Genomic DNA, 23,339 nt, shown 5'->3' with positions numbered 1-23,339 from the left:
TTAAAAACCCAAACAGAACAGTAGGGTTTTAACTATTTATATGTTTCTCTTTTAATCTCTCACAGTCATGCATCCCCTCCGTGTATTGTCATTCATCCACTCATTCTTTTGTCCATGAGTAATTTGGCTCAGTGACATCCTATATAAGTGTGCTATTGATGCATCGCTGTCTTTGATTAATTTTATTACTGTGGCAGGTGGCAGCCGTTACTATAAGGGCTGCTACAGTTGGATGCATGCAGTCAAACACAACCCCACACACTTTCAAACACACGCCTGCTTGTCTGATACTGGCCATAGCACTAGCCAACACAAAGTAATCTGGCAGTGTGATTTAATGGTTTGGCAGTGTGCTTTGTTGAGCTCAGTCAACATGTTGAATTTAATTTCCTTTTTCTGTCCTTGTAATTTTTTTTTTTTCCTTTTTCATCCGAGAGCAATATTTCCTTATGTCAGCGTCCAGTGTTTTCACACCCATTTTGCTTTCCATGTACTGTGTCTATGTGTGTATATATATATAAGATATATATATTTATATATTTATATATATATGCCTCTGTGTGTGTTTGTTTTTGCTGGTGTCGCTTTGTGTTTGTCTATATGATGTCAGTTTGTCTCCTCGTCTGTCTTTCTGTCTTGCTTGGCCGGTCTGTCTGTCACTCTCCCTCTCTCCGTCGCTCTCCTCTTGCACCCATAATAAAAAAACCTCATCCACCACAAAAACACCTCCTCTCCCCTCCACACACACGCACACACACACATCTCCACAGATGAACACACACACACACACACACACACACACACACACACACACACACACACACACACACACACACACACACACACACACACACACACACACACACACACACACACACACACACACACACACACACCTCCACAGACGAACACACACCTTTTTCACCAGGTTTCCTTAAATCTCCCCACTGCAGCGAAAGTGACTGACGGTACTATGTGCACAGTCTAAAAACAACTGATGGGGATTTTAACTGGATACGTCACAACTAAAGGGGAAGGCAAAGAGGGAGGGACAGAGGAGAGGAGGAGAGGAGAGTGAACGATGAACAGAGTCGGAGACAGAAGGAGAGAGAGGGAGAGAGTACAGAGGGATATATTGACTCAAAGCTGGTCTGCATGCTCCACAGTGTGTGAGAGACAGAAGACGTGAAAACAGGCAAGATGGAGTGCCGGCACAGATGAAGACTGTCCCTGGGTACGTTTTTTCTTTTTTTTTTTGTGGGTGGCTATATTTGTGCATGAATGTCCGTAAGTGTGTGTGCACATGTGGTCTATTGTGCGCTGTCTCAGTATGTAAAAGGGCTGGAGCGGATGAGTTTGTAAGCAACATGCTGCAAGTGATCATTTGTATGAGGGCACCCAGGCAGTGAATATTTGGGTGTTGTTACATAAGAGCGGTGCGAGTGTATGAATGAGTGTAGGTATTGATGATGCGAGCAGGCAGTTTTGGGCTGAGGGTCTTAAAACACATGTGTGTGTGAGAGAGAGAGAGGGAGTGTTACTGTACTGTAACTTATATAGTATGGTAAAGAAGATGGCATGTGTTCTTGGAAATGCAAGTTTATAACTGAGTTAAGTTTCGTTCCGTGTTGATATGAATGTATATCAAAAAAAATTGACATGGTACATCTGTATATTCACATGTATGTGAACATGACCGAAAGAGTCAACATGTTTTATTATGCACTAGAGATGATTTTACAGCAATACTGATGAACACAATGTAAAACAACAAGTATTTTTTTTATACCTGTTTTGTTCTATTAATGATTTTTGTGTGGCTTCTACATACAACTAAAACATTTTCAATTTAAAGGCGAAATCTACTAGCAGTGTGCAAACTCTCCACACCAACATACAGACAGATCATTTCAACACATCATAGAAAAAGGACACAACTTATCCAATATGATATTTTTGTAAAGATAAATTATACAGCCTGAACACTGTCAGCTGTAAAAGAGACTTGAAGTTTCCAATGACTGAAACAACAAATCAATTAATCCTTGTAGTGCCAGTAAATAGAAAAATAATCACAATTTTCATCATGGATTTACAGTATCGCAGATTTGAAGTAATTTTTAATCAAAATACCAATCATTTCTCCATTTCCAAACTTTTTATTCATCTAAATAAAATATCTTTAGGTTAGACAAAACAGCCAAATTGAAGATGTCAGTTTGAGCTATGTGAGCTTCATTGTTTTTTTGTTTTTTTCTATTATTAATTAATTTATCAATATGAAAATGTGTTCAAAAGTAGAGTCAACACTTTGATATGTGAATTTGCACTGAAATAACAGAGGACCAAAGAGCGTCAAGATTTGTATCCACAGAAGACGCATCAGTCATGAAACGGAGAGGAAACTATTTCATTCGAGAAAGAGTGCCGTCTTGAACTCCCCCGCAACAGGAGAAACACAAACTGCATTTAGACATTAAAGAACAGAGGTCATCGGTTGCCACTAACCAGTAGTGACATGAAGGAAACATGTAACATATGGGAGGATGACAAGTGACATGCATCCTCAAATGACCTGCAGTTGTAGAAATGTTTAGCCGTGGTGCTTTTGTTGTCATTATGTGAAGCTGCTTGTTTATAAAGTGGATCTGGTATTTTTCTTACTGTCTGTATATTTTGTGAAGTGAAGACCAAATCTGTTTTTTATGATCTAGTTATTTTTATCTCTAACAGTTTGATCTGGGACAGCACCAGTAAACAAAGGGAACATTGCCACATTTATGTTTGAAGTTTGTGTCTGTGACCAATCAAATCAAACTAGGTCTTGAAATATTAAAGACACAGAAGCGCTGTGGGAGTACATGAGAGAACATATCTTCAGTCTTTCTCAATCATTATGAAGGAAATAGGAAATGATAGCATTTGGCTTAACGAGGATGGATTTTGGTAACAATTATTATGCTTCATTTAGTGACAAATATGCTAAGGAATGAGAAAGACTTCAAATGGTATTATGTAAATGTTGCTCAGGGGACTTGCAGATGAGAGAGAGAGGAGTGAAAGAGAGAAAAGGGAAGGATTAGAGTGAAGTGCAGATACACAAGTGACATCACTTGTTCATACTTTGCAGCACTACATTTGAATATTCATTCTGAGCACAGACTTGGTGCGCTGACACAATGTGTGAGTCACACTTGAAGTGTCAAAGGTTTGGCTATTTTGGCTTTTGAGAAGTCAGGATTGCATCAGTGGACGGAAAGAGAACAATTTTTTCAGTTTTATCCAGGTTGTTTTCAGATGTGTCGTGAATTCCAGCCTTGAAAAGAGTTGACCCCTGCTGCTGTGTGAACTCACAGAAAGTAGAAAGTTGCAAACTCACAGGAGGCTGAGGATATGACTCTTACTCTCTTTATCTTTCTCACCTCGTTCATTTCTTTCTCCCTCCGGCTCACCCCTTCATTTTCATCCCACAGTCCTGTTTGACAGTCCACATGAGTGTCTCCAAACCCCCACCCCCGCCCTCCACCTCCCACCTGGCCATCCCCCCTTCCTCCAATTCCACCCCTTCCCCATCCGCCTCCTCCCCCTCGGCGACGCCCCACTCCACTGCTCCGCCCCCGCCCTCGCCGGTCAAGATCTCTATGCAGGAGCACTTTGCCATTAACGTGTGCCCGGGGCCCATCCTCCCCATCCCACAGATATCAGACTTCTTCCCACGTTTCCACGACTACCCCTGCACGCCACCGCCTCCCAGGGAGAAGAAGATCCTGAAAGAAGAGACTTTCAATGGGGAGACGGGTGTAGGATTCAAGGATGGGGAGAGAAGAGTGGACAATGACGGAGACAGAGAGGAGGTGGTCGACTCGGACGATGATGACAGTGAGTTCTGAGGAGGGTGAACAAAGTTTAGGGATCAATGTTTACAGTCCTATACGCTCATTCATGTGGAAATTACTAAACAATACAGCATAAAAACAACTTTGGAGTGAAGCGTCAGCTTGTTTTGCTCAATTTGAGTTTCTGCCTGTTTCCTTAGAAGCCCAACATATGCCTGCAGAGTAATTGTCGAGTCAAGCATTTTCCCCAAAAGTGTTTGTCACTCCCACTTTGTGTGACACAGTGCCTCTCATGATTTATTACACAATGTTGCAATTAAGGGGAGTTTCTGCTCATTCCCAAAGAGTAATAAAACAAGACAGATCAATTCATATTAGGCAGCTTCATGTTTTTAAGAGGCCATCTGCTACAAATATGACTCAGAGCTTTTGACTGTGTGTCTGTATCTGGGCCTCTTACTGACAATAATTGCCGTTTTTTTTTTTTTTTTTTTTTTTTTTAGCCTACCTGGGAACATTGGACTTCACCCTGCTCTTTGATCAAGAGAACAACTGTCTTCATTGTACTATTAACAAGGCAAAGGTACACACAATTTTAATACTTTCTTCATATAAACAGACTGTTTGCTTGTGTGCGGTTGCATAATGCTCCTTGAAGGCCCAATGAAAACAATTCTCCTGTAATGCTTTTGCGTTTTTTAGAGAAACACGTTCGTCGTACACCCTTCGCTGCTTGTCAGTTCAAGACAAAATCATCTCACGGCACTACGAAACGCTGGATAATGTTGCTAGGTTGCTTTTGCAGAAACATCTTGGAATGGCCACCGTACAAGGACACAAGCCTTGCATTGCGGACTGTCACATGACGTTAATTATGTAAATCTCGCTGAACAGTTCCCTTGAGGACAACACAAAGGCGTCGAGGAGGGTAGAAAATACTGGCATAGAAAGAAACACCCAGAAGCGCTATTGAGATGTAACTACAGTAGAAGAGGTCTGTCATATTCGCTGTCTTTTTCTGGCCCTGTCAGTGGTGTGAAGTGTTTGAGGGCATGATGACGTCACCTTTGACACTACAGTATGCGTGTGTGTTTGCACATGTGTGTATCTGCTTGTGTCCCACAGGGACTGAAAGCCATGGACTCTAACGGGCTGGCTGATCCATACGTCAAGCTTCATCTTCTCCCCGGGGCTAGCAAGGTCAGTGCTCCAACCTTACCTCGATGGCAATTAATGTAACATGCTACCACTCTGGGCTTTCCCAGACGCTGATACTCTGTCATTAAACTCACACCGTAACCGTAACTAAAAATTTTTAAAAAAAAGATGATTTATTCACAAAACAACAACAACAATCATCATTTACTTTCTGTAGATACAAATCTTTGTTGATTCTTGTTCATCAGACACCATGAAAAGATCAAAACAGTCTTGCAAGAAATGTTGCATGACACTAATTTAGTGTGTTGTTTCAAGCAGTTGAGCAGAAAGCATTTCAGTCGGTTGCTGTTTAATGTGGCTCGTCCACTGCTGTACTTTATCGAGCTGCACCACTCTTGTCTTGTTTTCAGCTCAAGCAGCACGATAATGCTCGCCACAACGCTAACCCCAGAATGCAACCTGTTGTCGGCCATTTTGGCTCAAGGTTGACACGAAATGAGGTTATGATAAGTGCAGGGGAGGACACAGAGGCAAGACAGGTTGAGCAAGGCAAACGTCTGAGGTCTAAGGTGCTAACAATAACAACGTCTGAGGGATTTTTGTCCTCCAGCCTTCCTCTGTCCGTCTTCCTTTCCCATTGTTATCACTCCTTTTCTCACTTCCCAGCCCTATCTCTGTCTCTATCTCGCTATCTGCATGTGACCCTCTTTGACCTTGAAATACCAACAGTGTGTGGAGCAAGAGGGGAGACAACTGAGAGGGAGGAAGAGGGGGAGTGAGGGGGGGGGGGGCAGTGGAGACCGGGAGGGAGGGAGGGAAGGAGAGACAGATGAGGGGAGGACAGCAGCAGGTGGTTGTCATGGAAACAGGGAGGATTGTTACACGGCTCACGTCAACAGGCAAGTGTTGATGGGGGAGAGGGATGGTAGCGGTGGTGGTGGTGGGGCGCAGAGAAAGCGTCAATGAGTAAGTAAGTAGCCATGTAGCCAACACTGTTTGTTAAACCCACCAGACGGGGGCCACGTCACTTGAAAAGTGAGAGCGTGCACGTGTAGAAGTGAGGATGATAGACGAGCGCTCACACATCTTCTCTTGTCCACATTCAGACTCAGTATGTGAGCTTTGCGATGACTAATCCAAACGCAAAAAGGTTTAGAGTATATTTAAAATATGGAGAACAGAGACACACGGCTCCCCCACCCTCCGACCCCCGCCCCCATCTCACATCCGCCAACACGCTCTTTAGCCAGGATACAGTCAAGCATGCCGTCTTGTGACACACACTGTAACACGCGGTGCATGACCTTGTGAGTATGCAGACACATGCTAAGGATTTAGTCACACAGAGAAGCTCCCGCCATCCCTCCCTCCCTCCCGCCCGATCTCTGCCTTCTCTCTGCTTTCTCTCTGTCTCATGCACAAACATGCACAGACACAGTATCTCTTGGTGCCTCTGTGATGGTCTTTCGTATTTTCATCTGCCCAAGCCTAACGGAGATGCTTGGAGAATTCACAGCTCCGGGAAGTCGGGCTGGAGTGAGAGGGAGTGTGAAATAAATAAAAAGATCCATGCAGACAGATGGAGAGAAGGAGGAAGAGAGTGATGGACAGATGGAGGGCTGAGATAAAACATTTAGAAACAGATGCAAAACCACCAGTATAAAGGGAACATGGAGGCAGGGAGTGACAGAGGGAAGGGAGAGGGAGCTGGTGTTTTAAATGTTTGTATATGGAGCATGTGCTAAGATGATGTGCTCAGAAAACCAACCCAATTCAGTCAAAAATGGCTCATAGTGATTTGAGAGATATAGCTGCTCTGTTCAGTTGCGCTGGCACGTATACAGCTGTGCAACACCGCTGCGAGTCCACATGTACACGTCTCCTACTGCACATCCATGAATCAAACAAAAAACATGAATCGAAAACACTTGTTCCCTCGATGGACCGAGGTCTGGTGGGCTGGCTGTTGTCGATAAGCTGCAAGTTTCCTGCAGAAAAATGAAAGTACAAAAGGGGACAGCAATGAGAGGACAGGGAAGGAGAGGGAAGGCGGCACAGGCAGAACAATAGGGTGTGGGAACAAAAACAGACCGAAAGAAAAGAAGATGGCAGGGATGGTTCAGGATCTGGCCCCGAGGCAAGAGGCTGACAGTGGCAGAAAGAAAAAGAATGAGAGCTGAGGTGTTTGACGCTGAAGCTTCAGACATGAGCAGCAGTAGAGAGGAGTGTACACTTTCTCTTCCGGCTGAACATGCAGAGTGTACACACAGCACAATTTTGCATAGCCAGCAGATCCTTTCAAATAAATACATTTAGCAACAACACAATGTTAAAATGCTCCATGAGAGATATATCTATTCAAAATTTGTGTTAATAGCAGTAAATATCAAAAATACAATTACAAACACTTGTCTTTTAGATATACAATGCCTTGGATGTTTCACCCTTTTGTTGCTTTTATACATGAAATCGTTCTGAATATAATTTGGCTTTTTTGCCAAGAATTTGCAAAAAAAAAGCTTCTTTCATGTCAAAGTGAAAACAGATTTTTACAAACTAATGTCAATTAATTAAAAATGTATAATGTAAAATAAGTGTTTGCATAAATATTCACCCCCTTTAAAGTGACTGACCTAATTCAATGGAGGTGCAGCTGGTTGATGCCAGCAGTGTCACAATTAGTTAAATTGGAGATCACCTGAGTGCAGTTGATGTGTGTCAAGTGATTGTAGTATAAAAACACCTGTGTCTGGGAGGTCCAGTCTCTGGTTCATCAGTATCCCTGCTACAATTGCAACATGAAGACTAAAGAACACTCCAAACAACTCAGAGAAAAGATCATTGAAAAGTATAAGTCAGGAGATGGCTACAAAAAGGTTTCCAACTCCCTGGAAATCCCACAGAGTTCAGTTAAATCCATCATTATGAAATGGAAGGAGTATGGCACTTGTGTAAATCTGCCTAGAGCTGGCCGTCTTCACAAACTGAGTGACCGGGCAAGAAGGAGACTGGTGAGGGAGGCCATCAAGACACCTACGATCACTCTGAAGGAGTTAAAAGCTTCAGTGGCGCAGATGGGAGAGACTGTACATACAACAACTGTTGCCCGGGTTCTTCACCAGTCGAAGCTGTATGGGAGATGACAAAGGGAAAGCCACTGTTGAAAAGAGCTCATATGAAATCTCACCTGGAATTTTCCCAAAGGCATGTGGGAGACTCCAAGGTCAATTGGAAGTAGGTTCTTTGGTCTGATAAGACAAAAATTGAGCTTTTTGGCCATCGGACTCGACGCTATGTTTGGCGAACACCAAACAATGGACATCACCACAAACACACCATTTCCACCGTGAAGCATGGTGGTGGCAGCATCATGCTCTGGGGATGCTTCTTAGCAGCAGGCCCTGGAAGGCTTGTAAAGGTAGAGGGGAACATGAATGCAGAAAAATATAGCCAAACCCTGGAGGATAATCTGACTCAGTCTGCAAGAGAACTACAACTTGGGAGAAGATTTATTTTCTAGCAAGACAATGGCCCCAAGCATACAAACCTACACAGAAATGGTTCAAAGACAACAAGGTGAATGTTCTGGAGTGGCCAAGTCAAAGCCCAGATCTCAATCCAATTGAGAATTTGTGGCTGGACTTGAAAAGAGCTGTTCACGCCCGATCCCCGAGCAACCTGACAGAGCTTGAGCTGTTTTGCAAGGAAGAATGGAGAACAATTGCAGTGTCCAGATGTGCTAGCCTGATTAAGACATATCCACACAGACTCAGTGCTGTGATTGCAGCCAAAGGTGCATCTACTAAATACTAACTTGAAGGGGGTGAATATTTATGCAATCATTTACTTTACCTTATATATTTTTAATGAATTGACATTATTTTGTAAAAATCTGTTTTCACTTTGATATTAAAGAGTTTTCTTTTTGCAAATTCTTGTCAAAAAAGCCAAATTATATTGACCATGATTTCAAGTATAAAAGCAACAAAAGGGTGAAACATCCAAGGCGGGTGAATACTTTTTATAGGCATTGTAACACAACTGGATGCCAAATACTCATGCAGTAACATGTATGCATTAGTTGTAACAAATGGTCTAAATATTTGTGTCCACATTGTCTGCTTTTGGGGAGATTAAAAGATAAGGCTGCCAAAATTCCATGTTTTATCAACAAATCCCACGAGAACACCGAAACAAATCCTGTGTTAATCCTTCTCTCAATATGTTCAGTCATCTTTGCGCTCTAGCAAAAATGCATTGTTAACATTTGTGCTCATTTTTTAAGGGCTAAGTACTTTCCTAAAACAGCTGGCAGTTTTTTAGCAAACGTTCGTAAGCAGGAGTACAACCTCGTTTCCAGAAAAGTTAGGACGCTGTCTAAAATGTAAATAAAAACATGCTGCCATGATTTGCAAATGATGTAAACCCATATTTGATTGAAAGTACACCAAAGAAAACATATCTTTTCATGGTATTTTTTGAGAAGAAGAAAACAACAAAGTGCCATTACTCACCCTTTTATGTACTTTATTTCTTATACTATTTAGAGACTTCAAATCAAAAATCTGCAAAGTAATTGGCAAGTATTAGAGTAAAATAAGGACACCTTCAAAATTGTACTTAGAGTCCTTCATTAAACACTTCCTATTATTGAAATCCAGTTAGTTCTGCCTTTGGCTCTACAAGGGCTCACTAACTCACAATTGTGAGTGCAGAAACTCTATCTCTGGAGTCAGTACAAATTGCCTTTTGTTGGCATCCAATCCCAATTTCTAAAAGAGTTTATAAACATTTAAATTAAAAAAAAAATGAAACAAGATGAACATATCTTGAAGACAAATGTAGGAATGGTGAAGCTATTAGGGGCTTGTGGGCATTCCCTCTCCTGAAAAGCTTTCATTTTTCATGTTGATTGTGTTGTGCAGTTTAATTGGCTGCTGTGTTGTGTTGCGTTCTAGACATAGTGCTTGCTTTGGAGGTCTGACTGTCTTATTATGTACGGGAGGAGACAGATTGAACAGGTGAGGCGAGGGAAACCTTGCCTCCTCTCCCTCTTCTACAAAGTAGCCAGCAGATGTCTGCGATTTCCCGAGGGACAGACATAAATGATACTTCCCTTCTTTTTTTCTTGATCTTTTGTCTCTCCTTTTTGCTACATTTTCATGATCTTATATTCTCTTTCTCTGATTCTGATCTAACGTCTTGCTCCATCGCCCTTTGAACATTCCTCACTTGTCTTTTATTCTTTAGATCTTTCCCTTTCCAGGACTTCCTTTACATAATTCTTTTAATTTTCCCTTGCAGGCAAACAAGCTACGCACAAAAACCCTGAAGAATACGCTGAATCCAGTTTGGAATGAAACGCTGGTGTATCATGGCATCACAGCAGCCGACATGACCACCAAAACTCTCAGGTAGGTATTCAGCTCTGAAGTTTACAATGGCCAGCCATTAGCTTTTCTCCCCAGACAGCCAACCAGTAACCAGTTTATTATGTGGAGGATGAAGATCTATTCTTCCAACCCTCTAGTGAGCTGCCAGCCCATGCTTCCCAGTGGGCCTTTCCAGGTACTATAATTCATTACTGCAGCCAGGCGTCACCAGCCAACTGTTCCACTTGCTGTTGCTGCAGTAACTGCTCAGGTGTTGGCTGTGCCCTGAGTCTCCGCCCCCCTCCTTCTCACAGTGTTCTCCAAGTGGAGTGATTGAGGTCAAACGTAGCCATCTTGGCCCAAAAACTGACGCACTCGTGTCATCCTGCATGTGCAAGGTGATTCAGAGACGGAGTTCTGCATGTGTTTTGTTTGTGAACGTGTGCGCTGCGTGCAATCAATGTCAGTTTACTCAGTGCAATCGTAATAGGGTTGGATGGCATTGTTTATCCTGAGGAAATGCGACACAGACATATGCACGGACTCGGAAGCTCATACCCGCACGCACGCACGCACGCACGCACGCACACACACACACACACACACACACACACACACACACACACACACACACACACACACACACACACACACACACACACACACACACACACACACACACACACACACACACAAGCTCTCATCTGCACTACACACACAAATGCAGGCCGTCAGGTGTGTACTTATTCTCTTGTGTGTATGTCAAGGGCAATCACTGGCAGGAAAGAACATGCATGGCCCCTCCTCTGTATTTTGACAAAATACACACACACATAAATAACACACGTCCTTGAGCTTTTGTAGGCACTTTATCTCCCGCTCCCCAAACACACGCGCATGACACACAACCATCAGCTTGAGGAGAGACCCCTCAAACAAGAGGAAACCCACCTGACCTCTGTTCAAGGACACAGCCAACAGTCACAAACCAGCATGGAGGCTCTGGGCAGCCAAAATGAGGAAGAGGAGGAGGAGCTGGAGTGTGACCAGTGCTGAACACGAGATGAAGAGAGAGAGAGAGGAGGCTGCCAAGATCAACAAAGAGAGCAGGAGGAAAAGCGTGAATGATGTCAAGTGACAGATAAAGGGGTGTGGAAGTGGAAAGTAGGGAGGCCAAGACTGAGGAAGATGACTGAGTAGAGGGATGGAGAGAAACCAAAGGTCAGTTGAAAGAGAGACAGAAAGTTTGGCTAGGAAAAGGAAGCTCTTAGGATGGGAAAGTGATAAATGAGGAAATTCACTTAGCCGAGAGGGGAGAGTGATGGGGAGGAGTTTACTCAAAGGGATGCCAAAAAACGAAGGAATGAGGACAGTGAGAAATATGAGACAGCGAATGAGGCAGTGAATGAGACGCTCTCTGACAGCAAGGAGAATGGAAAAAGCAAGCGACAGACACAGAGAGAATCTGCTCAAACTCTCTCTGGATGTGTTCAGGCAATACCTCAGTCAATGAACACACTGTGTTCTCATTACTCCTCAGAAAGCAGTCAGAGAAGGGAGAAATGGAGAGGGACCCCCGGAGAGATGTTTACTCACCGTGTTGTGCCCTGCATCCGGCTCTGCTGCTCACAGCAGGGCGCAGAGGAGAGGATGCTGTACTCTTTGATCCCTGCACTCTGTTCACTGCTGAGAAGCAGGACTCTGCCCAGACTCAGCCTCTCTGTAGACCTGCCTGAAGGCCTGGACAGTGCAAAGTTTATTGTGAAATTGGGCCACGCTGCACTCGGACGGTATGTTCCAGTTTTAAAGAGTGGGTTTTCATGTGAGAGCGAGGATTGCATCGAAGCAGTGTTTATTTCAGGTCCAAGTTTTTGGGCGCTTGAAGCCAGAGGAAGCAAGCATCAAACACAACATTGGCAAATTGGGTTTTTAAGTTGAGGTTATGAAGTGACATTATTAATTAATTGGAGTGCTATTAGTTGTCAATAGATGAGTGTCAGACCTGTTTTCATTTTTATTTTTTTTACCTCTGTTTGTGCTCTCCACCAGCTTTAGTTTATACTCCTGATGGAGATGTTGTCTCACTGTTACACTGAATAAATACAGGCAGTGATGAAGTTGGCCATCATAACAGATTATTGTCACAGTTACATGAAGACTCATGTCAAGTGGCTTTAAGGGTTTAGTTAAGAGCAACATTTTCCGTAATATTTGAAGGATTTTCATGACAACTCTGCAAATGAAAATGCACCTCAGGTTACTAATGATGATGATTACATTTTCCTCTCGTTCATAAATCATAACATTAAACGGCAGAATCGGAGTATCAAAATGACAAAAGTCATTCAGAGCTCATAATGGTCGGTATTAGTGCTGAAAGGTGTGATGGTCAAAATACGTACAATTAGCACTCCCAAGAGAAGTTGGGACTGATAAAGGAATCCCTTATAGTTACCTAATCTACAATGACACTGCTCCAATGAGGCATAAGTAGTTTTCCAGGCCAAATTTCTAATTTGGTAAACCAGATGATTAGTCTGGTATTACCAGACCCAAATTCACTGTGAGAATTTACGGATTGGGCCACAATCCATATGGAATCATATTTAGTTGTTGCAAATGGCCGTAGGAACATTTTAAGAAGCCTCCAACCAACTGGCATTGAAAATCATATGTGCCGCAACTCCATTACCATTGTTATAGCTACATTAAAAAAAAAAAAAAAAAAAAAAAAAAAAAAGACTTAACTTTAATGTGACCACACCACTGACACTGGTTGCTGGTTAGTCCACCCTTCAGAGTGGCTGTGCAAACCTGGTATGCAAACAGGGTTTTCAGAATATAAATATTGAAGAAAACTGAAGCTGTGAGCAATAGTCTAGAAAAGTCAGGCCAGCAGAAGTTCCCAAAGCTGAAGAGAAGGAAAATTGAATAGTTCAGAGCGACTTTCGAATAATAGTTTTGCTTGAAATACGCATCCCTAGTCTACTGTGTCACCAGCAAGATAAGACAGTGTCAACATGAAATATTAATTAACTCTGACATCTACATATGATTATTAAAAATGTATGAATGCCAAAAATATATTTTTAGCATTTTTGTAATTGCTAATATTATCCTCTGAGATAGTTACAAGCATTATGATTTGAATATAGGATTTAATGGGCCTGTCATAAATGTCAGGTGAATTGAAGTCATGTATTTAAAGGTGAAAAATGATTTGCTGACAGGATAAATACCAGTGACAACCCCTGTGACAAATACATAATATTTCTAGTGACTGCTTCACAATAAAAGTCACCCCATGTTTTGTCAGTGGAATATTTTAAAATCTGAAGCAGTGGCAGAAGGAAATTGATTATGTAAATGCATAATTTAGTGTGAATTCCTCTTGCTGAGAAAGTCAGTCTGAATCCAGTGCAGCAATTACACTAAAAAGTACTACATAAAGAGGTAATTACTGGATATAATTGCATTTAATGACTGTTGCAGAAAAATACCGACCTTAATGGTACCAAATATGAAGTTTGATTGAATGAAGACTTTTAGAATTATGGCTTTAGGCAGTTTTCTGCTGTTTGGGATGTCAACCCTCATCAGAGACAGTGATAAAAAGCTGGAATGCAGCCAAATGCTTTAATGTCTTTGGTGTCAAGTCCATTCTGCTGCGCAGCTCTTTGTAGTAGAGGACAAATGCTAGAAAAAAAGAGTTCTGCAGTGTGCAAAGTGGAGGAAAATTTGTGCATTTATGTATTTCATTTTTCATTCACTGGTTTTCACTACAAATTAATATATATAGCCCTCATGCTGACACAAAATACAAAAAGGGACAACTCAGTACACAGTTATGAAATGTCTCTGAGGAAAAAGAACCTCAAAGTTTTCATTTTTTTTTTATCTTCTGTATTCACTGACTCTATACCTCCGTGTGCAGACTTTATCTCTAAGGGCCACTGGAGGTCCATTCCGTTATTAAGAATGAACCAGCTGAGTAAACTAATAACTAATGTCCTCAATCCAGACTTCACGGTTGGCCTCATACCGGCTAATCCTTTAATTGGTGCAGCCAGGCTGCCGGAGGTGCTCTAGTCCTCAGTAAAAAGTCTAGCGAACTGGAATAAACTGCAAGAATCTCCATTTGGTCAAAATATTTATTCAGCCGCTGATCTTTAAATTCTAATTGTCTCAACGCATTTGCAAGAAATCTGAGATATATTTGATGTGCGGTAAAAATCGGACTGATTTTATGAGCTGTCCCACATCCTTAGAAAATACATTGAATGTGAGAAGCTGCACTGTAGATTTATCAGTCCCCTTTGAAGTCTGAATATGCGACAGACTGAGACTGTTTTCCTGCAGTGGGTCCCACATGATTGTGAGATTAGGTCCAAATTTCAGCTGCTGCAGTCGGACTCTCAAATGATTTTGAAAACAGTGACAGTGATAATTTAGTGATAATTTCCATCCCTCATTTTAATGACACCACTCTTTAATGTGCATTTTAATGCTCAAAAAAGTAGAAGTGAGCCGCACGTTAATGCATGCCTTGGGGAGAAGCTCCTCTGTAAGAGTCCTCTGTGACTTTCATGACTAAAACAATTATCAGTCTTCCAAACGGCAGGGACATGTGGAGGCGTTGTGATGGAAGGCGGGTGTAAAGAGATCCGAGGTGGGTGTAAAGAGATCCTGTGTGTGTGTGTGTGTGTGTGTGTGTGTGTGTGTGTGTGTGTGTGTGTGTGTGTGTGTGTGTGTGTGTGTGTGTGTGTGTGTGTGTGTGTGTGTGTGTGTGTGTGTGTGTGTGTGTGTTAAAGGAGTACAAACATGATGTCAGTGCCAGGTGTACTCTATCTCCTCTCAATTTCTTCCCTCTATCTCCCCATGCCTCTGTCTGGCTTCATAATAGACTTGCACTGTCCTCGGCTGTGGGGAGATAGGAACAAATCTAGGACTTGATTTGATATTGGATGGAGGGCAAGGCTGAGACTGGCTACCGGATGCCTCAGGTGAGATGTAGTCAGGTCACCGACATGTTCAGGAACGGGAAAAAAAAGTAATCTTTGATTTTTGTGGGGTGATATTTGGTGATCGTTTTTGTTGGGATTGTTTCAGCCATGTGACGTGGCTCTGAGTCAGTTGGCAATGTCAATCCACCTCTTTGTTCCAGACTGAATTATCATGGATTGTCATAGAATTTCTACAGACACTGCAGCACCCAGAGGACAAATTTTAATGAGTTTAGTGATCCTCTGATTTCCCCCCCCGAGTGCCTCTAGCACTTCAGTTGACTGGATAAGTGAAAACTTGTCTCAAAATCAACTAGATGTATTGGCACAAACTTTTGGTGCAGACATTCACGGATCCCACACGAAGAACATCAACTGTTTGGAGGAGACTGCATGAGTCATGCTTCCGTTGTGAAATTGCTGAAAAGAAATCACTACTGAGGGAGACCAATAAGAAGATGAACTACTTTGGCCAAGAAACCCGAGCAATGGACATTAGACCAGTGGAAATCAGGCCTTTGATGTGATTAGTTTAAAATTCTGATTTTAAGTTCCAACTGTCTTTGTGGGAAGCAGATAAAGGAGTGATGGTGTGTTAGTGATGCTGTTGCTGATTTATTCAGTAATCAAGGTAACAATTAACCAAGATGGCTACCACAACATCCTGCAGCAACATGCCATCCCACTTGGTTTGAGTTTAGTAGGACCTTAATTTGATTTTCACCAGGATGATGGCACAAAACGCAGACTTTAAAAGGGGTACATGGTGCAATGCTGTTATCAAATCTTCTTTTTTTTTTTATGTAATGCATATTAACATTTGTGTTATTTTGTAGTTTTGATTAGGGATGTGCTGAGTCATCTGGTATTGGGGCTGATCAAGATATTTTTGATGTATCTCAGCAATGCTGAATTTCACCCTGATCTCAAATTGTCGCCAGCAGACACTTTTATAATGTAAGGTATGATAGTGCTTTTTCTGCTTACTAGATGTGACACCAACTCATTTAAATGACAGAACTTCTCTGTAAAAAGACAGGAAAAACTGAAAGAAAATGGGAAATCTCTTGTCTTAAGTTAATGATATAAATTTGCATAAGCCCGTTGGGAACTTAGCTGGAGTCCCCATGAGAGACTCCAAATTCTTGACTCTCACCATCACTATCCTCTTTCATGTTTTAAGACACTACAAATATTTTCCAGCTATGGAAAAGTCTGAAAAAACTGCATTTATAACGAAAAGAGTCGTTACAGAGTCGTTGTTCAGAAGAAGTCTGATTTTGGTTGTTTTGTAATAACATGAAACTCAGATGCACTAAGTGGACTTGTCATAAAAAGTATTTTTTGTTTGTTTATTTTGTTATTTTGTAAAAGAAAAAAGAACATTGATTAAAAAAAAAAAAAAAAAAAAAAATTAAGGAACAGATTGGATGCTGGCAATTTTTACTTTTTGTATTCCAGACCTATTCAAATGTCAAGAATATACATTGAATTGATTTGAGTCATTTTAATGAACTTGAAGTGTGCACTGCAGCTGTGTTACCTACCACAGCAAGGTCATCCTTGTTATCATTAAGGTAATTTTTGTTGGCGTTCTTGCTCTATGTTTTTCCATCAAAGAAAAACCCAGATGTCACACATAAGTGGGGTTTTTTTTCAACGCATCCACAAGAAATTTGGCACCTCAGGTTGAGCAGATTCCACGAGCGTCTGTTTGGTTTTTATAGGACTTCTAAAATCGGAAAACTGTGGGAGAGTGTGCAGGGGAAACGAATGGAGGCTTTGCACAGAAGAAGCCAAAAGTTTGGGCAGAATTGGTGTCACATTTCACCGCAACCTTCCTTTCATCACAGACACCCGACATGTATGACAGAGCAAAGGGACATAAATCATCTGACAGCTGTGGTCATGAGTCAGAGCTATTCTGAAGCTTCTGCTAGAGATACTCATCAGTTATGAGTAAAAGGCTGGAACCAGCATGTCAAACATCCAAATGTCAGAGGGACAGGAAGAGAACAGGAAGAGGAGGAAGGTGTGTGTGTGTCAAGAGGGAGAGAGCAAGAGAAAGGTTGAAAATGAGAGAGTGAAGAGCGAGGAAGAAATCAAGCAGCGACAGTCCATCTGGGAATATCTGAGCACAGAGGGAGTATTGCAGCAGGTGATGGGCTGTGAAGGCTGTAGCTGATGGAATACTCACCCGCCATCAAACATCGCCATCAGTTTGAATAAACATGCTTTGTGGAAGAAAGAATTTTACAGAAGCAGTATTGTAGTAACATAAAAGAAGATATTGATTCAGCTGTCTCCTCTTTAAATATAGAATGAAACCAAAACAAAATTTTAAAAAATAGAAACCAGACCGTTGTAAACTAATCCAGACTGAAGGTTGTACAGGGAAATTCTACTCGATTACATTTTATGTATGTAAAAGATTGAGCTGTTTAAGTATTGTTGCCAATAAACATGACCACGATTTCCAGTAGAAATGTCACATGTTGAAAATTTGTTCCCCAAAATGACTTTGAAGTTTAGTAAGTGACAGCTGTAGCTTGAAGCTTGAAGTTATCCGTCTGTCCATTCATCTGTCATCTGTCCACCACAATATTTCAAGAACACCTTGAAGGAACTTTTCTGAGCATTTTCTACAAACTGGACTCAACGATGAATTTATTTGATTTTGGCAGTCAAAGGTCACTTTGACCTCACATCTGTTTCAGTGTTGTGAAATCAACGCCATACCTTTTCTTGGTGTCACCAATATGGTCAGATATTAAATTGGTGACATTAATCTTGGGTGTTCACCTTGAAACTGTGCTGTTTGTTTAGATCTTCTGTGCTGTCAAGTTGAAAATGTGCATGACGCTTCCACGTTTTAGCAGGGGTGGTGGGTGTGAGTATTAAGGGGAGTAGTTCTGGGGCACCAGGACTGATGAACTCGACAAAACATCAGTGAACGGAGGTGCCCGTTTGATAACCCCAGTGAGATATTGTACACTCTCACCTTGTTATTAAGGCTCAATAGTGTCTTACTTTGGTGTATGAGCATAACATGCATAGAGTTAGCATAGCATCCTGCGAATTAGTGAGGCATTTGGTTAGGGAAGACGGGTAGTAATATTGAAACAGTTGACTATTTCTGTGCTTTTCCGCATTAATACGCCACTTCGTATGTGTTTTAAAACAAACTGCTCTCATGGCTATAACTTAGTGTTCAATCATGATCAACTTGATAGGACAACTTCCTCAAAGTCTTAACTAGGTATATTGTATGACAAACATGGAAGTAAACTTCAACTTCAGTTTCTGTCACCTCTTCTTTCTTTTTTTCCTTTTAAAGGGACCTCGAAAGCACAAACTTGAAAGAATCACTTATTTATGCAAATCACTTCGTAGCAGGATTCAAAACGTCAGCCACCAGCATACACAATGAAGTCAGTGCGTCCTTACGGGGAAATGCAGAAAAGTAAATCTGATTACGTAATTTACACAATTTCTTTCCCTTATATGTTTCAATTAAGACAAATTAGCGTCTGATGGAGCAAAAACCAAAGCAGAAGTGATTTTAAACTGTCTGGAAACCCTGTTTCTCTTCAGCAATCACACAGCTTCATTCATGAGACTGCTCATGAGCAACCACGGAGCACTCATCTCGTGTTGCAGATGGTCGAGCTGATTGACTGTTCAGATGCACTGTGGCTATATTTGGCACGGTGTGTGCTTGCCTCACAACGATAGGTGGAGCAAAGCAAGTGGCATCTGAAACTTTTTACCCACTCACCTGCCTCTCTTCTCCATCTGTGTGTGCGTGCGCGTGCGTGTGCGTGTGTGTGTTCATGCATGAAGGCTGTGTGTATGTGACATGGACAGACTCGGACGAAATGAATTCATCGGAGAGGTGAGAGTGGCTCTGAAGAAACTGAGAGAGGGCGAGAACAAGCGCTACCATATGGGCCTGGAGAGAATTGCACAGGTATATACTATGTCTGTGTGTGAGACCTTGTGTGGACATTCAGTACATACCAAATGGGTTTCTGTGGACATGTATATCATGTTGTGTCCTATTTCCATTGTGCATGTTCGCTCCGAGACCAACAGGCATCAATTTCAAACACTGCATTATATTATTAGATATTCACCTGGAGGCTCTGTAGGCAATCGCCGTGATCTCTCTCTGTCTCTGTCTCCTTTCAGAATAAAGAAACCAACAATCAAGCAGTGGAGCAGGGAGCAGTCGTCGCAGAGGAGGAGGTAACACTGTTATCCCCTTTATCACCATCAATCTTATTATTAGAATTTTCAACCAAAACGTGGCTCAATGTAATTTCCTATTACCCTCCTATAACTAATACAATCTCTTATCTGTCCAGCCATTCTAATGTCATCTATTGTCACCATCTCTGTAGAAAAAATGGTTTAATTAGACATTTTTAATCAGTATATGTGGCATGAACATAGACTGATGTGCAGGGAAACGGCTCACACGAGACACCATAAAGCAACAGTTTGTAAATCACACCAGTAATGCCAGTCTGGTGTTTCTCTTCTCCGGTGGTCATTTATCTCATTTCTCTTCAAGATTTTAGAGACAGAGGCTAATAGATTTTTGTCTCTGATTAGACTCAGTTAATGGTTCAACCTGGAGAAGGGAGCAGTGTCACTTTTCCTGGCTCCAATAAGGCCTTTAATCACAAGCTTTAATTCAAAACCTCCAGACATATAACAGGTGCTTAATAGTGAAAACAATGCAACAAATCACAACTAAAAATTTTGTGTCAAATATTTGGGGAACAGAAAGAAGTCACGGGAAGCAAAAGTCGGTGAGTAGGAAGCTACAACTGTGTTTTTGCAGGTGACAAACCCACACATTTTTAACGCTTGCAGCACGTTGTCATGTTAGAGAAACAAAGTACTACCACACCACAGTTAAAGTCGTTTGCCCTGAATGTTTTTCCTCAGAGCATCAGACTAGAAGCTGGTGTTGACGGTCTGACCCGTGGGACAAACTCTCGGTGGGTGCGCAATGCCGTGAATATTAAAGAAAACCCACCTGGTTGCACTCCTGACCTGATGCACTCTTCTTGAAATGCGAATGCCACTTAAAACACCTCACCCGGCTCATTGATTCATTGCTTCATTGCTGCAGGCTTTCTATAGTATTTCAAAAGTGTCTGTTGGTGATTTCCCGAGTTTAACACAAAATTTGATGTTAAATCTATGCTCAAGTCCATAACGAGTACTAGTGGTCACAAAAATGTGTGTAACTCAGGTGATTTTGAACAAGCAATATAACCTGGAATACTTACTCATGAAAGTTATCAAATGTCCCTGCTCCATGCACATCACAGTGCTGCCCTTCATTTACAGGGAAAAGAAAAAGTCTCTGAACTTATTGATAGCACCTCGTACAGTTTTGATTGTGCAGAAGAAGAAAATGACCCCTCTGGGACTTTTTCAAATCCCCCTCTGTCCTGGTGATAAGGATACCGTGACTTACTGTGTTTCAAAATTCCGCAAAGTGTCCTGTCCATAAAGCTCAAGGTGTCCACTTTGGCCTTACAATTTAGCAGCTGTTACTGACTAAAACTAAAGATGTTTTTTCAAAAGAAAATTTCAAAAAATAGCCCAGGGCTTGAGGGGGTAATTGTTTTATTTTTGTTTGTTTTGGGTAAAAACGTGTGTTGCGAAGGTTTCTCCACTCTGTCTATTCATTGAAGTGGGAGACGTCAGGCTGGAAACAGGTGCTATGTCTGAAACAGTTGCTTTCTGTGTCCCCAGCGAGGCCGCATCCTGGTGTCACTGTGCTACAACACAGAGAAGAGCTGCCTGCTGGTTGGGGTCATACGCTGTGCCCATCTGGCCGCCATGGACTCCAACGGATACTCTGACCCATTTGTCAAAATGTAAGTCACGTCAGCCAGTCATGAACAAACCGGGTATCCTACAAATGATACTCATATACAGCTTTTCTGCATTAGCAAGTCACATTGGAGGAAGTGTTTTGATGTTATTGCTGCAAAAATTAAGGATACGGACTGAAGATCAGCATGTTGAATTAATTAACGGGTTGTAATGTCAGTGTGTCTTATTTAATCATGAGCACAGTCTTGCACTTTGTACACGATACCTGTACCTACTGTATACTGTGCAGAAAAGCCACTGGGTGTTTACCAGATTCTATGTTGACTTTAATTGGGGAATCACTCTTTACAGATTGAGCTATCTGGTCCCAAAACAAAGAAAAATGTGACTCCCACCTTGAGAACTGTCAAACCTACCCAAATCAATATGGGCTCCAACATGAAGGATTTAATCAGGACTTAGTGTGACTCTTAGTTTGATGGATGTTAACCAACATTCCCAAAGCCACAGACAAAACTGTAAATCCGGCTTAACAAGCTTTACTGATGTGTCCAGGCTGCATTGCTGTCGTACCCACACTCAATGTTCACAGTCAGCGAGTTGAGAAGGGGTAGAAACAACGGCCTTATCCCAGCTGCACGCTACACACTTCGTGCATACAGAATTGTAATTTTTTTTTTGCAGTGTTTCTGGAGTTCACAATTTGTTTGAATTGTATTCAACTTTGAGAAGCTTTTTCATTTCTTTTGTGCATTGCAGAACAAAAGTTTAGTGTGGATGAACAGGCAGTGGTGCAAAATATCTAAATACATTTGATCAAGTAGTAGATGTAGTGTAAACCAAACTGTATATAAAGTAGTTCAAACTTGCTCCACCTGCAGCATCTACAACAACATGCTGCTTACACACTGATGCTTCACTGTTAATAATCGAATGTCATTTATAAAAAAAATATTAGTCAAAGGGACCAAACCAGTTCTTTTACACAAATGTTGCTGCAGGACTTTTACTTGTAATGGAGTAGCTCAACATTGATGTACTGGTACTTTTGCTTGAGTAAAGGAGCTGAATTCTTCTTATACAACTGTTAACAGCACACTCAAAATCCAAACATGTTTAGTCTGCCTTCTGACTTCTTAAATTAACTTAATCATTCATTCAATCAGCCATTTGTCCAATGTGCATAGACCTAAATTCTGTAGTATGGACCCAGGTGAGGACTCTCAGACGGCTCAGTGAACCCGGCGTCACAGTGCGTAACCTTGCACATGCATTGCCCTTTAAACAGCTTGAGGCTCGAGGGGGCATAGCCAGATGCCTTGCTTTGATACCAGCATGGCACAACACCCACAAACCTGTGAAACACACATGCATGTGCTGCATTCCAGGACTTTATTTCATTAGGAACGGGAATAAAGTCAACATAACCCTGATTGACCTCATGCTGCGCAACAAGTAACAACCAGATCAACAGCTATGAATGTATTTATGAGTGGATGTAAGACAGTCGCTAAGACAGGCACAAGGTGTTGATCACGCTGCCAGGTGGAGGTGGATGCTTCTTCTTTTTCATGTACCGCTCAGTGAGATTGATACTTTTTCGTCAGCCAATGCAGGTTCCCTTCAAAGTCTAAAACACAAAACCGGGCCGAGGCAAAGTGTCTGACACTGTGCGCCTGAGCCAGCCTGCCTGTGAAGCACGAATGGTGACAGATAAAACCCACACAGCTCCATCTATGATCTGCTTGCTGCACTTAAACGCCGACAGTGCAGGGAGATAGAGCTCCCACACAGGACAACTAACCCCGTAACCAACGCCACCTCTAGCAGTGGGAGGCTTCAAGGCAGTCGGAGCACCAGGCTTCTGAAGTTTTAAAGGCTCTGAAACAGAGTTCATTTTCTTCAGGTGATTAAACTGGGATCCGGAATAGGAGGACTGGAATAACAGTCATTTAGACTCCCATGATAAATCATTAGATTTTTTTTTGATTGTTGATTTTTGACCAAGTTGATGTTGTTCATGGCCTGAGGGATGATGGTGCCTTTGGGCTTCACGTAGGTTTAAAGCTGCGTTTCCCGGCAACATGTCAGCAAATTGCTGTCAGTCA

General features: G+C 41.9%; 1 protein-coding gene across 1 annotated transcript in view; it reads left to right on the top strand.

Moving 5' to 3' along the window:
• Nucleotides 1–1,063: 1,063 nt before the first annotated feature.
• The window catches only part of doc2g (double C2-like domains, gamma), a 37,170-nt gene continuing 14,894 nt past the window's right edge, over nt 1,064–23,339 (top strand). Inside the window, exons 1-8 of the mRNA XM_069697511.1 lie at nt 1,064–1,234; nt 3,474–3,879; nt 4,340–4,419; nt 4,962–5,036; nt 10,302–10,411; nt 19,216–19,342; nt 19,564–19,620; nt 21,148–21,272. Of these exons, the coding sequence (XP_069553612.1) occupies nt 3,492–3,879; nt 4,340–4,419; nt 4,962–5,036; nt 10,302–10,411; nt 19,216–19,342; nt 19,564–19,620; nt 21,148–21,272 (962 nt within the window). The 5' untranslated portion in view covers nt 1,064–1,234; nt 3,474–3,491. The remainder of the gene's footprint in view (nt 1,235–3,473; nt 3,880–4,339; nt 4,420–4,961; nt 5,037–10,301; nt 10,412–19,215; nt 19,343–19,563; nt 19,621–21,147; nt 21,273–23,339) is intronic.

Source organism: Brachyistius frenatus, unplaced genomic scaffold, assembly GCF_029030835.1.
Source record: "Brachyistius frenatus isolate BFR_SWC_R1_liver_20210118 unplaced genomic scaffold, ASM2903083v1 Contig_23, whole genome shotgun sequence".
NCBI classification, from domain to species: Eukaryota; Metazoa; Chordata; class Actinopteri; family Embiotocidae; genus Brachyistius; species Brachyistius frenatus.
Note: the sequence above shows the minus strand (reverse complement) of the source record. Positions and strands in the feature narration are given on the sequence as shown.